The sequence below is a fragment of the Phasianus colchicus genome, chromosome 1, assembly GCF_987193195.1.
Source record: "Phasianus colchicus chromosome 1, bPhaCol1.hap1.1, whole genome shotgun sequence".
Classification (NCBI taxonomy): domain Eukaryota; kingdom Metazoa; phylum Chordata; class Aves; order Galliformes; family Phasianidae; genus Phasianus; species Phasianus colchicus.
This window is the reverse complement of record NC_143436.1, coordinates 98,492,449-98,510,952: the sequence shown is the minus strand read 5'-3', so window position 1 is coordinate 98,510,952 and position 18,504 is coordinate 98,492,449. Positions and strand designations below refer to the sequence as shown.

At 35.7% G+C, this 18,504-nt stretch overlaps 1 protein-coding gene across 4 annotated transcripts in view; it reads right to left on the bottom strand.

Annotated features, from left to right (window-relative positions):
- The window catches only part of ROBO1 (roundabout guidance receptor 1), a 507,540-nt gene that overhangs the window by 78,756 nt on the left and 410,280 nt on the right, over positions 1 to 18,504 (bottom strand). For all 4 annotated transcript variants that reach the window (XM_090121053.1, XM_090121063.1, XM_090121072.1 and 1 more), the window contains 3 exons: positions 13,567 to 13,687; positions 6,634 to 6,772; positions 5,237 to 5,364 (listed from right to left, as the gene is read on the bottom strand). In XM_090121053.1, the coding sequence (XP_089977179.1) occupies positions 5,237 to 5,364; positions 6,634 to 6,772; positions 13,567 to 13,687 (388 nt within the window). The remainder of the gene's footprint in view (positions 1 to 5,236; positions 5,365 to 6,633; positions 6,773 to 13,566; positions 13,688 to 18,504) is intronic.

Below are 18,504 nucleotides of genomic sequence, written 5' to 3'. Positions count from 1 at the left end.
CCCTTTAAGCTATACAAATCACAAGAGACGATTCCTCTCATTTATCCTGCCAGAAATTTATTAATTAAAAACTCCTGAACTTCACAAGACAGTCATTATTCTTTCTTTCTCCTTCACGGGGATGTAAAAGAGTGCATTGCTTAAAATCAAGTTTTTCAAAAAGCAGAAAAAGTGGCATAAAGAGAGATCAAGTAGACAATTATAATTTTTAAAATTTAAATCCAAATCCTTGTTTTAAAATTCAAGTGTTTAAATCCACCCACAACCCAGTGAAGCCTTCAATGGAACACATAATAGCCACCATATACCATAACAGCATTAAAAAAAAAAAAAATCACAAAAATTCAGATTTTTTTTCTTTGTTACTTTAATGTATGCAACTCAGATGCCTATACACCAATTACATTTGCACCAATTTATAATGTGCTCCAGAAGCCTGACACAGTGGAAACATTTATATAGTATCTGACAGATAAAAGAGCAAATCCTATTCCTTTTCATTCGGGGTATTTTTCCTAGCCCTACCCAGAAACCTAATTAAATAGATGTCTATACTGTGCCTTGAAGCTACTTTATACAAAGAGGGGTGGAAAGGGGAGGAAATTCCAGATCTGATGCATGTGCCACCTTTTCAAATTAAAATTCCCTTTCGGTTGACTAGCCCAACAAAATCACAGCCAGAAGTCATTTATGGAAAGTTCTTGTCATTGTAAGGCAATTTCTGTTGACCTTAACATTAATAACATCATAAGCTGAAACAACTTTGATATCAAAGATCACCACTGCAAAATAAGAATTTGCCAAACTAATTTCCTCTGGAATTCTATCTTCCTGCCAAATGGATAGCATTGAATATGCTCAGTGCCTTTGAACAACATTTACAATTCAGTGTTCGGTTACTGCTTCAGCATTTGTAGGTATGTTTTAGGGCACTACAAACAAATATCACTAGCTCTTTCACATTCAGTGTTTGAGGCAAAGGAGCTAAAAAGAACATAATTTTAAGGATTGCTGTTTACTGATGACCAACCAAGAAACACCAAAATGTGAAGACCTCTCCAACTGGCCTATGTAACCTATTCTTCCTGATGACCAGCAACCATGCTGTCATTGTTACAGTGGTCCCTTGCCCAACAGTGTAAGAGGACTTCCACTGGAATCATAATTTCAAGTTGTTTCAGAGAGTGAGTTTCATTTCAGCATAAAATATAATAAATTATAGGCTTATTATTAATTTTTTTTTTTTTTTTTTAAAGCCTAGTTAGGTACTTCAAATAGGAGAAAAGCAAGTGAAAGCAGGAAAAACTGTAAAACTTTTCATCGCTAGATTAACTTAAAAGCATTTCTATGATTAAATGTGAATTTTGCATGTTTTTGAAGAAGGCCTATTGCTATTTCCACTAATGGTAACATGAATTCTTTTTTAGAACAGGCATGTATTCTTGGTAATTTTGTTTATCTTTAGAAAATGGGATTCAGTTAAATTGTATTTATTATCATTTCTACCATCTTGCTTCAAGGCATAAAACTAAGCAAAACACATAATAGAGATCTCCAAGAAAACATGAAAAGCATCTTGAATGTATATTACATATACGCACAATAAATATAGCCAATTTTCTTAGTGCTAGAGACTAAGACATTAATCCAGTGGATCCAGAGATACACTTTTGGCCATCATTTCCCTTTGCTGGAGCACATCAGCTACTTATTACAGATCGGTAAAATAAAACGTATTGTACTCCAGGCTACTTCCTGGCAGCTTGTATTGATTTAGGTATTTAATAATTAATCATCTCCTGAACGAAACTCTCCCATGTATTTTCAGCAGTGTCTACGGATGCCTTACATATGCACTACATATTGATACCAAATGAAAACAGTGGACTGCAGCTCCCTAATTTTAAGAGAATATAAACAACACCAGGATTAAATTTGCTTAACTATTTAATTTTCCAGGAAGAAAATAGAGATAATTTGACAAAGAACTTTTAGAATGGAAAGACTTTTAAGCTGCAACAGTAAAAGCCTAAGTGAGGGGTTCAAACTTTGATGTCAACAGTGAAATCTAAACTCGGTTTAATACTAGTAGTGAAATTGCAAAAAAAAAAGAAAAAAAAAAAGAAAAAAGAAAGAAAAAAAAAGATAACAATAAAAATACAGCAGCTGTACCTCACACAGAGAGAGCAAACACTTATAATCCCCCAAATTCAGCATCTTTATGCTGGAAAATACTGATTCCAATATCCAGAACCTGTGATGCTGGTGCCATCAGCAGGAACAGCACTGGAATGGAAATATCCCATTGACCTCCTGCATTTCCTACCATTAGCCTCCCATTATATACAGTTGAATCATCTCAGCTGATAGTTATTGGTCCATGGATACAGGAAGAGTTTGTTCCTGGCTTAGATGCTGCAGTGTACACTTGTATGGAGCACTGTAGGGCATGTCCTCTGTACTCCAATGCCTGCTAGATCAAACGGGGTCAGTGATGAACCAAAGGTTCAATTCTGATACAGCTAACTCTGAAGTACTGCTAGATTCTGGCTAGCTCCCTGGTGAGACACCAGGTTCACTATTAATCACCTCTTGTCAACACATCCCTGTCACCTGGGTATCTCAATTAGCCACAGTGTTACAATCTCCACCTCTCAATACCCTAGATAATCCTGGGCTGCAGAACATACACAGTCAATCATTGTGTTAGGCCTGAGAAATGATGAGCACAGGACCTATTATCTTTTTAGCAGTGCCACTGATCCTAAGGCCTGAGAAGTGTCCTGAAGTGCACAGCTTACAGCACTTTTTGTTTTATGTCATGTTTAGTTCAGGACAGCAGTTTGACTGCATAGACTCTTGTCAGACGACTGCCCCTCTCCTACAACAGACACGTGTCTTCTGGGGTTACCACTTACATTTCCTTTCTTTGAAGGGCAATCTGGCATGAAAACATCATCAGCAAACAGACAAACCAACCAAACTTCTTTGTCCTTTGTTGAATTTAAAAGGCATACACAGGTTGCAGATTCAACTTTTGAGGCAGTGATTTGTAACACAGCTCTCTGTTTACAAACATGTAATGGAAGTATCTCTATTCAGCATAAAAGAATCCTGAACTTCTGTATTATTCCTCAGTCAACAGAACACAAAGTAATTACTGAAAGTTCATGAGATGTGTCATTTCCATTTCTTAAATCAGCCTAAAAAAATACAACTTGGAGAAACAAACAAACAAACAAACAAAATGCTTTCCTCAAGGAGGTATAAGATCAAGGCCATCTTAAGCACTGAAAGAAGAGGACCAAATCTACCTCTCTGGATGTAGTATAACCAATTAGCTGACACTTCAGAAAAAACACGTGGTTTAAACAAGAAAGCAGAGGAGGGAAAGGTGTGATCAGAAAAGAACAAGAAGAACACTGTGAGAGGAGAAGCAGGAGAAAGAGAAGGAAAAACAGTAAAATTTTTTTTTTGAATGGAAAATGTATGTTTTCTAGAGGAATCTTTTTTTTAATTTTTTTACTTTCTTCCATAAACTTAGGACTCCTTGACACTCTAATAAATTGATTTTGATAATAATTTACTGCCTTAAATACTAAAAATTGGCCTCACCCATTAAGATTTCTCATATCAGTTCATTCTACAGACATATTAGTGCAGAAAAATGAATCAGAAAATAATCCATTCACATTGGGAAAACAATTATCTTATGACAATATACACAGAGTAAAGCTGTTACTATGTAAATATCTACTGTATAATATAAAGTACTTACAAAAAACACAACTCAAGAATCTTGCTTAAGCAAAACTTAGGTTATAAAACCATTCCTCAGAGGTACTGTTTTATTATCAAAATTCAGAAGATCTCATTCTATGTCTCTAACAGCTATAAACTTGTCATTTCATATCTGAGTAGTACCATAGACCCAAATGGAATTAACAGAATGTGTTTGCATATTATTTGAATAGGAATAAGGAGGATTATGGTTACTGATAGCTTATTTCCTGAAAGGTAACCACTCAATCAGTTATAATAGGATTTTTCTTAATGCTAACATTCTAAAAGATTAACACTTGATGTAAGACATGATCTTCAGAACAAATGGCCATGTTAAAAATAATTCAGGCTTTTTCTTTTAAATAAACTGCTTACTGCTTACCCATTAATCTTTATTTTAAAATGCTGAGCATAAGAGCTGATTATTTTGCAAACATAAGGTGTCAGTTTTGATATATAAACATGATGCCTAATGGAAGACAATGTCTCCAAATTCTTGTTTTATGAGAGCTTCAACCAAAGAATTCCTTCCTGTATTTTCCTAACAGCTACAGGTGTTAGGGACACCAAATGTTTCTAGTGGAAAAGGAGAGCGGGTTAAGGACAAGACCTTTCCTGCTAAAGTAAATGTGTCAAAAGAGAGGCCTGTTACCAAATAAAATACTTCTAAGCCTATACTTCCCCAGAACTCCATAATGACTAATTCCCTCTGAACAGAAAAAAGGATAGAAGGACCATCAGCGTGCAGAAAAAAAAAAAAAGCTTCAGTATGACATCATTGCCTGTCTGCTAGCCAGGAAAGGAAGAGAAGGATTATCTGAATAGCGAACATCTGGATTGTGTATATAAAGGCAAAGAAGAATTTTTATACATATTAGTTCACTGAGTTCCGCTGAATTTTATCTTACAAAGAAACAGTAGTGCTATACTATGCTTTTATAATGAAAAAGCAACAGAAATTCCAGTGGTCTGGGTTAATGTATTAAAAGATACACACACACATTTATCATTCACTGCTTCTTTACTACATTTCATTGAAAAAGTTCAGTAGACACCTGGAGCTAAAATTAAAGCAAAATAGTTTGGCAAAACTGGTTTTACTCTTTGTTAGCATTTCAGGTACAAAGATGGTAAGTAACATAGTTCTGATCACACTGAAATCCAGAACGTACTCAATCCTTCATCCCAGTAACACGAAAACTGCTTACAAGAAATGCTGCATTTGAATTCGCCTGTTCCTTAAGAGTACAATTTAAACAAAAACTACATTTTTGTAATTCATTTTTTACAGCACAGCATAGAGATACTACATAAGTAGCAACTGTGCTTACACTGTTACTTGGGTTGTGCCCTGACACTACTAGTTTGCTTATAGCAAGTCTAAGAAGTTGCAGTATACAAAACTCACTTCTCTTAACTGTAGGTTAGAGCAAATGTAACAAAACATTCTTACCTTGCACTGTTAAAGTTGCCGATGCTTCAGCTTTTCCTACCATATTTTCTGCTACACAAGTATATGAGCCCATGTCTCCTGCCATAACTTTCCGGATTTTCAGGGTATGATCATCACGGATTTCATATCTTTAAATATACATAGCAATATATAATAAAGGTAAGTAATACAGAATTAAAAGTAACAGAAAACTAAGGCAGAACTCTGTACAATTTCTATAAAGGCTAAGAGCACGGTGTTTTACCACTAAATTTTTTTATTCATCCATTTCCCCTATAAGTATTTGTGAATTATTACAAATCAAGAATGTAAAAATAAACTTTTCAGAGCAAAACTCATCTATAAATATGCAAACCTGACAATGATTTAATTTCCAACAAGTCAGTTTCTATGACATCAGTAGAATTTCACTGGCGTAATACAGTTGTAAAGCTCTACTGCAGAACTTTGTAAGTATTAGAATTCTTTTAACAGGTGAATTTAATAGTAGTTATTATTTTCACCATTATTTTTCCATTTGAATTGAAGAATTATTATTATTTTTTAATATGGTTGAAAAGAAAACATTGTCCTTAGAAAGACAAGAATTACTTAAAATTCAAGATAAATCACAACACATTTAATATTTTTTTTTAAAGAATGATGTGGCCTTTTACCATTTTCTCTCCTTTCGCCACCTTTTCTTCCTCTGTACATAATGCTGTCAATGTGATTCTCTTCATGAAAAGTAGACATTTCTCTTAAAAATGCAATAGCTTTTATTAAAGCTATAGAATAGATTAATGGGAATCTGAATTTGGATGACAACTAATTCTGTGTCTTCTTCAATTCCCACCCACTATCCCCCCAGCAGGTTTTTTAAGTGACATCTGAGAATTTCAAGAAAATAAATAAATAATCTATCCCAGAGTTATGTTTCCTTTTAGTAAGGTATTTCAATTTTTGGCCTGAATTGCAGTAAAGACAGGAAAAAAAAGACAAATTTAGACTCTTAATAACAAAACCAGATATAATCAAGGCAGCTTGGTACATTAACATATTGCATTTCACATCAATTGCAATTCCAATCCTTCTTGTTGGTGCAACCTAATTTATCTGTTATACATTGCCCATCAGTTTTAATAATTACAGAAGACTTATCAGGTGGAGAATTAATCTGTTTCAGATATTACTGACTCAACTGAGTTCTTTTTTGTTGTATTTGTGTGTTGTCACAACAGAAGTTTTGGAAGAAGTAGTTGTTAAGTTTTAATATAAATTATAATTTCAGAGCTCCATGGTAATTAGAAATGTCTTATTCTGTCTTAAAGCAAGAAAAATTATTGCTAGTTGTCAAATGCTATATCATGCATAAAACTAATTGTCAACAGAAAGATAAATCTATATATTACACACACCTCGCTTTTGGTAATTCCCCATCATCTTTCCTCCATCTTACTGTAGGGACTGGGTCACCTCTTGCCTCGCATTTAAACTCAGCACTGTCATCCACAGTTACAGCCAAATTACTTGGTCTCTTCACAAAAGATGGTCTTTCTATAAAAGGAAAAAAAAAAAAAAATAGGATTAGTCCAGCAGTTCTGTGCCTGAACTGTGAAATTGTGATTTTCCCTAACTTCCATTTGTTAGAGCAATGGGAACAGTGGGAAGGATCCAATGGAGCTTATTCTACCACTGTTCCTCTGCCTCCTAGCCTCAGGATGGGAGCTCAGCCAGTAGACAAGATCTGTACCATGTAGACAGCTAGCATTTTTCACCTCAGGATCCAAACACAGTCTTCTTTCTTATATATCATAACATCAAATGTAACTGAAGGAAAACACAACTTAAACAGCTAATCTGTTTAAGTACAGAGCCTCAGAAAGAAATGGACCTGCTCTAAGGCCTCAGACAAATGACTACTCATCTGCTGCACAGCTTCAAACAGACAAGAGGGCACAAACTAAGTAGTATCTCACTAGATTCCAAGTAATGCCCAGCACAGTATCTCTATGAGGATGCTTGCACATGTCCTCAGCAGCTAGAGTTTGGTGCAAGCATTTCCACTGCTACTTTAGAAAGAGATATTCTTCTTTCATGAGTGCACATAAACTAAGCAAAAAAAACACCCATTTTTTCTATAATTCTGGTTCTCAAATATTGCTGTTATTCCTGATATAAATGGCAGGACAAGGATGACCCCAGTTCTGGATCACTGGAGTCAGATATATACATTTTGCACAATTTTCTCCCATATCTTGAAACAAAATGAAATTTCAGCACAGGCCATGCTGTTGTGGCAACAACAATTTGAAATTTCTACAAGCTAGAAATTTCAGGAAAGAAATCCAGATACTTTTCTGCCTACAATAGGATCTAAAGTTTTATGATTCTGTGCTATCCACAGAATTTTATACCGGGGAACAGTGAGGCTTGCACAAGCACAAGAAAGAAAAGCATTTTGACAATTACTGGGACACTCCAGGAATTACTCATCTGGAAAGGCAGTATCAGATGACAACAGGATGTCCATAAGAGAATTAGAGTGTTTTGCATGTTCCACTGATTAAGGCAGATGAACTTTTTGTCTACAAAGCTGTGAAAACTTTAAGGGAGTTGAGAAGACAGCTATGTGTTTAGACTTGTATACATTAACAGCATACAGCCCACTAAAACTGGAAGAGTCTGAAGCCATTGGCATAAGCAGGAACTGCAAATATTCAAAAAATACACTACATATTTCTAACAGGAGTACAAAAGAACCAGGAAGGAAAAAAGACAGCTTCATATTCTTAGCAAGTGACACTTGTGTTAGGTTTGACTAGTATTATACTTCATTAATATCACTTTGATGATACAGACAAAAAATTTAGAAATTCATTATTATAAAGCCTTAATAAACGGTTTTAAAAAGACTGAATTGGAAAAGACAACACAAAACCCTATAAAAGAACTTTCATTAGTCTGGAGGATGTCCAGACCAGCAGGATACCTGCCTCACAGAAAACTTACCTTTGTTTTGCTTTATAGTGCTAGACAAACAATATTAAAACAGCAATCTGATGTTCATGCTGTCAATTAAAGCACTGTTTCATATTCAGGAAGTAAAAATTAAAACAAGAAAAAAACCTACATTTGTAGACATACGTACATGCATCTATTTTCTTATAGGTACAATAAAAATGCAATCTGAATGTACCACATTAAGCATCACAGTAAGAATACTTAAGGGAAAAATATTTAACTTAATTTTGTAAAATAAAAAGGACTGATCTGGTAAGGATATGACTGCTGAGCAATGGGAAAAAAAAAACAAAAAACAAACAAACAAAAAAAAAAAAAACCAAAAAACACAACCAATTAACAAAAAACAAAGAACAAACAAGAACAAACAAACAAAAGCCTCCCAAAAACAACCTGGAGGCATACTGAACTCTGTACTGTTTCAATCTACAACTCTTGATAATAAAGACTAGATTATGTGACAAGACCTAAACAAGATTGCATTGTAGAAGGTCAACAAAAGAAACCCCAAAATACATATATTCATTTGGACATAATACAGCAACAATATCTAAAGCACTACAATTAGATTAGAATAATAGGAGCACTTGTCCTACTATCAGATTTTATCTTACTACGACTCCTTAAATCTGATGTAAAGATATGATAGCACAAAGAGTTTTAAGGTTCTATTTTACATAATTCTGACTGTAATGTAAAACCAAGGAGGTAGGAACATACTTGGCCAAATGATTATTGTTGCAAACAAAGTTTTTTCAATATATTCTGCAGTCCCTTCTGTGTGCCTGATCAATTTCATTCTATGTACTTAGGAAATTCAGACTGGAAGGAGCGGTCCTTGAGAGCAGCCCTGTGGAGAAGGACCTGGGGGTCTTGGTAGATGAAAAACTTAATATGAGCCAGCAGTGTGCCCCTGCGGCTCGGAAGGCAAATGGTATCCTGGGCTCCATCAAAAGAGGGGTGGCCATCAGGGACAGGGAGGTGATTGTTCCCCTCTACTCTGCTCTTGTGAGGCCCCATCTAGAGTACTGTGTCCAGGTCTGGAGCCCCCAGTACAAAAAAGACAGGGAGCTGTTGGAGAGGGTCCAGAGGAGGGCCACAAAGATGATCAGGGGACTGGAGCACCTCCCCTATGAGGACAGGCTGAAGGAGCTGGGCTTGTTCAGCCTGGAGAAAAGAAGGCTGTGGGGTGACCTCATTGCAGCCTTTCAGTATCTAAAGGGAGCCTACAAACAGGAGGGGAATCAACTCTTTGAAAGGGTAGATAACTGCAGGACGAGGGGAAATGGTTTTAAGTTGAGGGAGGGAAGATCTAGGTTGGACGTCAGGGGGAAGTTCTTTACAGAGAGAGTGGTGAGGTACTGGAATAGGCTGCCCAGAGAGGTTGTGGATGCCCCATCCCTGGAGGTGTTCAAGACCAGATTAGATGGGGTCCTGGGCAGCCTGGTCTAGCATTAGGTGGGAAGGTTGGTGGCCCTGCATGTGGCAGGGGGGTTGGAGATTCATGATCCTTGAGGTCCCTTCCAACCCTGGCAATTCTGTGATTCTGTGAAATATGTACCTGAAGACAGTTTCTTCGTCTTCAGAGTCCTATCAACCCCATCTCAAGATTGTGATCTCAAGTTGGGATTCAAGATCAACAGCAATATGCAATTTCAGCATATTCTGAATATATCTTAGCTCTGTCCTGAGAGAGGAATTGATAACAGAGTAATGTATTTGAAGTGAGGAAGCACAGAAGATTTCTACAATCCTTATACTTTCCTGCATATTAATCTTTATTTTCTTTTAACATATTGAACGTTCTAAGCTTATTTATTGAGGATTGCACTGAAGAGAACAGAATAGAATAGTCCAGTTGGAAGGGACCTTCAAAGACCCTTGAGTGCAACTGCCTATTTTCCACAGGGCTTCAAGGCTAACCAAAAGTTAATGCACACTAATGAGGGTGTTGTGCAAATGCCTCTTGAACACTGACTGGCACTGGATATCAACTACCTCTCTAGGACAGCTGTTCCAGTGTATAGCCACCCTTACATTAAAGAAATGTATCCCAGTGTCCAGTAGGAGCCTACCCTGGAGCAGCTTTGTACCCTTCCCTCATGCTCTATGATCGGTTCCAAGGTGCAGAGCCACCTCCCTCTGCAACCCCTTCTTAGGCAGCTGCAGAAAACAATGAGGTCACCTCTCAATCTCTTCTTCTCCAGACTGGCCAGTCCAAGTGTTCTCAGCCTCTCCTCAAACAACATGCCTTCAGCCCTGCTATCAGCTTGGTTGCCTTCCTGTGGATGCTCTCAAGGACCTTAGCATTCTTTTTATATGGTGGAGCCCAGAACAATATGCAGTATTCAAGGTGAGGCCATATTAGTGCTCAACACAACAAGAGAATTGCCTCTTTTTTAATATAATCCCAAAATGTGGTTTGTACTCCGGGCTACCAGGGCACACTGCTAGCTCACGCTGAGTCTGCTGTCACCAGCACCCCCAGATCCCTTTTTGCTGAGCTGCTCTCCATCCATTCACCGCCCAGACTGTGCCTGTGGCAGGCATCACTCTGTCCAAAGTTCAGAATTTCCTTTGAAGAACTTCATGCCATTATTGATGGCTCCAATCTACTTAAAACCCTTTGCAAGGCCTCTCATTCCTCCAGGGAGTCAACAGCACCTCCCAGTTTAGAATCATCAGTGAACTTGTTGAGAATGCACTCCACTTCTGTATGCAGATCATTGATAAAAATGGTGAACAGAATTGAACCCTGGGACATACTATTCCTTAGTTCACTTCCCTATAGTAGAGTAACAGTTCAAGAGCTTTTGTCTGCTTATTCATAATGCCGTTATTCAAGTGGTTAAAGGAATTACAGTGATACTAGTTTGAGTGTCTATCTTTGTCAGACAATTATATGGTAAATACAAGGAAAGCTTAGCAGGGAACACTTTGAAACTTTCTAATATTACAGTCTAATATTACAGGCTTATAATCCTCCCTCTGATCTAAAGCAGGCCTAAAAGCAAAATTTCAACTTCCAGATAACAAAAAACCATAAACAGAAGACTTATGCTGAAAGATATTAATATATGAGGTCAGAATGTTTCTTATGCTTTTTGACTCATATCTAAAGTCTGACTTGATAAGACAGTCAAAGCTTGTCCTGTTTTAAAAGGAATGCTCACTAGATTTTCTAGGATGAATATCAGAAATATATTTGAAGAGAAAACCACATGGAGTAAAATTGAAAGAAAGATCTCTCTAATGAGTCCTCTATAAGTTTTCAGAAAGAGTAATATTTTCCAGCATAAATTACATGTAACAGTTCATATAGTGACTCTCTGGTTAGTAGTAGGCTGATTCACCAATACTGTTGACTAAGAGCCCAGATTACTCATATAAACACAACCTTCTTTCAATCTTAGATTTTTCATGGAAGTTTTTAAAGGCTATTTAATAATAAATTTCCTCCCTAAGTGCTTCAAAGGTATATTAAACGTATATTAAAAAAAAACAAAAACAACAAAGAACAAAGCAACAAGATGGTGGATCACATGAAGCCTTCTTTAGCTTCTAAAAAGTAATCGCACTATCTTGCTTCATATTCCATCTCAAGAACTTAAAAATGGCATATAAGCTCAATTTATTAAGGAAGTTACTGCTTCATAAAAAACTCTGAACAAGACTTCAAGTTGTTCGCATCATACTTCTAAATATTAGTGAAAATATGACAGTGTAAGACTGACAAGATAGACCTTAAACCTGAATAAGAAGTTCTGCAGTCAGCAGAACTGTTTCTTTGGATTTTTGTAGGAGCTGATTTTGACCAGGTTGACAGGGTCCCTTGGGAAGCAGTTCTGAAGGACAAAGGAGTCCACAAAGGCCAAGCATTCTTCAAGAATGACATCTTGAAGGTACAGGAGCAGTCTATTCTCATGTGCTGAAAGAAAAACTTGTGGGAAAGAAGACCAACCTGTCTGAACAGAGAGTTTCTTCTGGAACTAAAGAAAAATAATAAAGTTTATGACCTTTGGAAGAAGAAGCAGGCAACTCAGAAAGACTTCAAAAACGTCATGAGGTTATGCAGGGAGGAAATTAGAAGTCCCAAAACCCAGCTAGAATTAAACTTGCCATTACAGTAAAAGACTGTAAAATAAAAATGTTTTTATAAGTACATAAACAATAAAAGAGGGACTAAGGACAATCTCCATCCTTTATTGGATGTGAATGGAAACATAATGACAAGAGATGAGGAAAGCCTGAGATACTAAATGTCTTCTTTGCCTCAGTCTTTATTAGTAAAAATAGTTGTTTTCTCAGGGCATCCAGCCTATTCAACTGCAAGACAGAGACAGAGAGCAGCATGAAACCTTAATAATCTAAGGGGAAATGATTAGTAACTACTACATCTACAAATCCATAGGGATGGGATCCACCCAAGGGTATTGAAGAAGTTGGCGGAAATGCTTACCAAACCTTCAATACTTCACCAGCCCTTTTATTTTAATTGGGGATGTCTCAATTTTCTCAATTGACTGGAGTTGGTGAATGTAACACTATTCTACAAGAAGGGCAGAAAAGTGGTTCTGGGGAACTACAGGCCTGTCAGTCTGAGCTTGGTGCCAGGGAAGGTCATGAAACAGATCACTCTGAATGCAATCACCTGGCATGTACAGGACAGCAGGTGATCAGGCCCAGCAAGCATGGATTCCTGAAAGAAAGTCCTGACTGACCAGCCCAAACATGTTTTGTGACAAGATGATCCGCTCAGTAGAAAAAGGAAATGCTGTAGATATAGTTTAGTTGGAGTTAGCAAGGCTAAATTTGATACAGTTTCCCAGAGCTTTTGCCTGGAGAAACTGGCTACTCATGGCTCGGACAGATGTACTGTTTGCTGAGTAAAAGTCTGCCTGGATGGACAGGCCCAAAGGGTTACTGCAACTGGAGTTAAATCCATTTGACAGTCAGTCATAAGTGATGCTCCACAGAGCTCAGTACTGGGGCCAGTTTTGTTTATTTACAACATTGGATATTAGAAAAAAATTATTCTCCAAAAGGATTTCAGGCACATCCAGGGATGTAGTTGAGTTGTCATCTCTGGAGATGTTCAAAAAATGTTTAGATGTGGTACTAAGGGACATAGTTTAGTGAGGAAATATTGGTTGTAGACGGACAGTTGTACTAGATGATCTTGGAGGTCTTTTCAAAACTTGGTGATTCTATAATTCTACGATAAACACTGAAAATTCTTAATTAAAGGCTTCCTAAGAAAAACAAAGTTGGACATTTTCATACTTGTGGGTATTTTCATTAACACAGTCTTAAAGGAGAGTTCTTACCTAAAACAGTGAGCTCTGCAACTTCACTTTCACGTTCTCCAACCATGTTTGTTCCAACACAAACATACTTGCCAGCATCATTCTTTCTTGTATATGTGATCATAAGCTTTCCGCCTCTGATCTAGGACAAATCAAGGATAATAGAAAATAACTTAAGAGGAATGAACGATTTAACAGTATTTATTAACTTGAAAAATACTGAAGTTCAAGGCACATATGGAGGAAAACAATAAATAAAAGCCAAGGGGAAAACTACATAAAAGGATCTAACATGGTCAGTGACAAGAAGAGAGTGTTCTATATATGCGCACTCTCTCCATGAGGTATTTTGCTCAAGTTGCCTGCAGCTAGAAATCTATCCTTGAAAATGTGACATCTTGAGCAGTGTTGGTCTCTTATTATCATTGTAAGATGTACACACACAAAGATGACAGTCAGTTATTGAGATAAATGAACATGCACATGTAACACAGATAGCACTGCATACAAATTTCATTCTTTTGCCTTTGGCATTCATTGTTTGAGAACATAAAAGATGCATCCTTTATAAACCACAATCTAGTAATGCTGTAATTTCAATGAGGATTTCAAATATGAATAATAACAATAATAAAAAGTAACCTGCAAGTGCACATATTTTAAAAACTTGAAACTTTTAGATTGTTAACCTCCTGAAACAGTAAGCATGAAGGGAGAGCATTACTTATAGCTAATAACCTATCTATATTTATTCTCGTTTTACCTATCCCTAAATCACAGAATACTACTTACTTTCAATTAATATATACAAAGGGTTTTAAAAAACAATTCCAGAACTATTTCCATATTCAGTTAGGAATACCTATATGTTCAGATATATGTGCAGAAATTAAAACATCAATACCGAACATGCTGGATTTAACAAATAAATGTATTTGCACAAGAATTTACTGAACCCACTGATGATTTCAAATCCATATAAACTGGAAGCTGTGATTTTCATACAAGTCTTAAGAGCTTATGTCCTACTGACAATCAGCAGTACTTGTGCTCCTCTGTGAATGTGGCATTTAAGAAAATCCTCTCCAAAGCCTTTACAACTTGACACAACTGTGCATTTTGCACAAATTTTAAACACTAGCAAGAGCTATTCTATGAATTTCTTGTAGGAATCATCACAAGTCCTCTTCAAAGGACAGATGGAAAAAAAAGCTTTAAAGCAGAAACATTTGAACAATTAAAAATTACTAAAAGCTGATTTTCATCCAAGTTATTTGAGATTTACATAAGGATTTAGAGGAAACATTCTCTCACGTCTTGCATAAACCTATGAACATTCTCTTTCTAGTCTCTTGGTCTTTGAGGCAGATTTTCAAACATATGGCATGCCTATGGAAAGTAACTGTGGTTCCAATATAGAAATTTTTAATGCATTTAGATTTTTCTGTTGTTTTATTTTTTTACCTTTAGTTTTTTTTTTTTTCTTTTAAAGCAAAAGAGAGGTTAAGAACTTTAGCAATAATAAAGACAACCTATGAATAAAAATATGGTAAATTATGCCATAATGATAAAATGATGATAAAATGTATCAGATGTGCATGTAGAATTACCCATATCTATAATTAAGCATTCACAGATGGCTAGAAGAAATTGTACTTCCTCTGCTGGTCCACTGCCCAGGTTTTCCATTGAGTTCTAACCATTAATTGCCCATCATCCAAGTAAGATTGATCAAGACCTTCTATTTATTAACAAGACATTGCAAATCAAATCTGTAGCTATGACAAAATTATGTTCTGTACGTGCAATGTTTGCCACTTTTTCTCTCAATAGAAGGTCCTACAAATACTTACGGATTATAGACCAATGGCCTTATCTAACAAAGTACACAATGGGATACATTCATGTGCATTTTTGTAGCTATATCGCATCTGCTATTAAGAGCAGTAAGCAGATGAATCACATTTGGAGGTAGTATCTGAAATCATAACACATCAGAGCTTTGTGTGTGGACACTTCACAGTTAACCATGAATTTCAGTTTGAGTGCTTCAAGTCTTCTTTTCATATTTGTGCCCCTGCCTCAGAACACATCCACTAGACTTCAAAGTAGTAATGGTTTGAAAAAGTAACAGGCAGTGTAACATTACAGAGAAAACTTCCAGAAAAGCTTTTGTATACTAACTACAAAGGTAACAGTGAACTCTATTACACTTATTCTTGTAGATGTTGCATACTTTGGGAAAAGAATTGCTTTGCTAACTGCCAAAGCCTTAAGTTCAATTTTGAACACATGGAAGCAAGTATGATATTTTATTTATACAGAAATGATGTCATGTCACTTTTTGACTTTTAATGTCCCCTCAAGATTTCATTCTGTTCTCTGCCTATCAATTTACTAGGGTCCTGCAAGTAGAGGATATGAAAATAGTACTGACTACTGTTGGGAAAAAAAGACTGCAATCAGCAATTCACAGATGATCTCTGGTTGTATGTAATATGTATGGAGTTACTTACATACATGTTAACAGAATATATGATAACACAGTGATTTACACAGACTTACTGAAAGCTATTTTCTATGATCCGCCTGCCTGATTATATTTTACTCCCCATGAATAAATTGCTCATTCAAGCAAGTCTACTTCATTTATTTCTTTAAACAATAATTAGAGATGTTGATACAGAAAACTACAGGAACCCACATAGCTAACTAGGTCCAGAATTGTAAATTATGACCACCCAGCAGCATAAAATCATACAAATAATGAATCATCTTGGTCAGCCAATAAATCAAATCCATAAAAACTTACCCAAGGGTTCTACAACATACTACCAAGTATTCAGAATTGCTGTACAAATATATACTTATCCTACAATCATATTTTATACACCTGTGTTTGTGTGTTTGTAAATTTCTGTACATATAAATCCACACCTATCTGTCTGTATTAAAAAATGTTTTATATATGTGGGTGATACACCTTCTATTCAGAGAAATTTGCTATGTAATATGAGAAAAAAAGAAGACAAGAAAAATGATTGGCTATGTATCCAAATATAATAATGACTAGCATCTTTTTAAAATTTTTCTTTTACCTTCTAATTGCATTCCATTTAATAAATGAAATCTGTCCTGTTCAATAATAATTCTAAAGCAAACCTAGGATATAGAATGAAACACTGACCTCCATATGTATAACCATGATTTCTACATATGTAACATCACAAAACTCATATATTTCAGTCTTCTATAGTAGAACTTAATATCACATTTTATTTAGAATGAAATGTGATGGGTATGAGATATTAGCCTGTCTGGTAAGTTCTATACTTTCAAAAGTGTACCCTCCACTTCTTAATGACAACACAATTGCAGAACTTGGTGAGTACAAGCAATTGTAAGATTTATGTAAAGATATATACAAGGAAAATTGTGCAATTATTTCCTATTTTGGAAACACAGAGTTTGCACATTCCTGTCTTTATGATCTAGCATTCCCAAACAGATTAGTATACCCATTTTATTATTTGCCATTGCATCATAGTCTGTAAGGCATGAAATAGAAGCAATAGACTAGAATTTTGGAGTTTTAAGAGTGGCTGAATAAAAAAAAAGTATAAACGAACATCTACTTATTTTTTATTTAAAAATGTGCATCTTCTTACAAGCCTTGTGAATCCCATGTATTCTTCCCCATCTATAAAAACATGCTTAAGTATCATTGCAAGATACTAGACATCAAAACATGTTTGGCATAGGTCTTTAACAATGCTCATATTCAACTTCAAAGTTCTTTCTCACTTCTGGTTCTGTTCTCTCGGACCTTAAAAAGATGTGTTGCCTCCTCCAGATCAAACACAAAATACCACATGAAAGAAGTTTTAAAAAAAAACCTTTCATCTGGTCTTTCTCCAATAAATCTGTGATGATAAAATGCAATTCAATTGTTTCCCAACAAAACAGTCTTGCAATGATGACAGACTAGAAATTAGAGTTTAAAATGAATGGGGCAAAATGCATATGAAGATATCTTTCTTTAAAAAGAAGGAGTATTTAAGGTATAAAAATGACAACAGATAAAAGCTGCTCCTTCTGGCACATCTGCCAATTTGGCTAGAATACATGGAAAGTCAGAATCAGACACAGTTCTGCTCATGAGACATTTCCCTTCTTTTATGGCCTTATTACTAATGACTACATCTAAAAAAAAAAAAAAAAGAAATCAACGAAGAGTTAAGGCGTATCTGTATCCTGAATTGTTTGGTGACATCAGAGGAAGCTGAAGGTTGTTTAGCACTTGGTATTATCAAGAGACACCAAATATCAGAATTACCATAAGTGTTTAATACTTTCCACAAGATAGTGGAAACAGGCAATATATAAGCAGAATGTCATAAATCAACTTCAGGAAAGAAAAAAAAAAAAATCTGTATCTCAGCTTATACAATTCTCAGGCATTTAGAACTGTAACAATCTCCATCTTGCTTTCTACAAACATTTGGCTTTGGTTAACAACAAAGAAAATTCCAAATAGGCCATACTGGCTCACACTAATAAGAACTAATTTCTGAACAGACATCTATGTTTATATGAAAATATTTGAATCACTAAAATACTTTCTTGTAATATTTTCACAGCTACAGTACAAAACACTGATTATGCAATACTTCCTTTGTTATTATAGATCGAGATTAAAATCCTCCTACAAGAAATGTTTAATGGCCTGAAATCTTCTCAACTAAGATCTCAAAAAGAAAAAAGCAAATCTTTCCTTCAGAAACTGATTTTCACAATACTATTTACTGAATAGCCAATATACTAAAGTTAACTAATGAACTAATGAGCAACACAACATACAAGCACATCCTATGGGTCACTAAAAAACATATGGAATGAACCATCCTTCCAGAAGTACTGAAAAGCTCAGCTGAACCCAAATGTTACTGACACAGATGG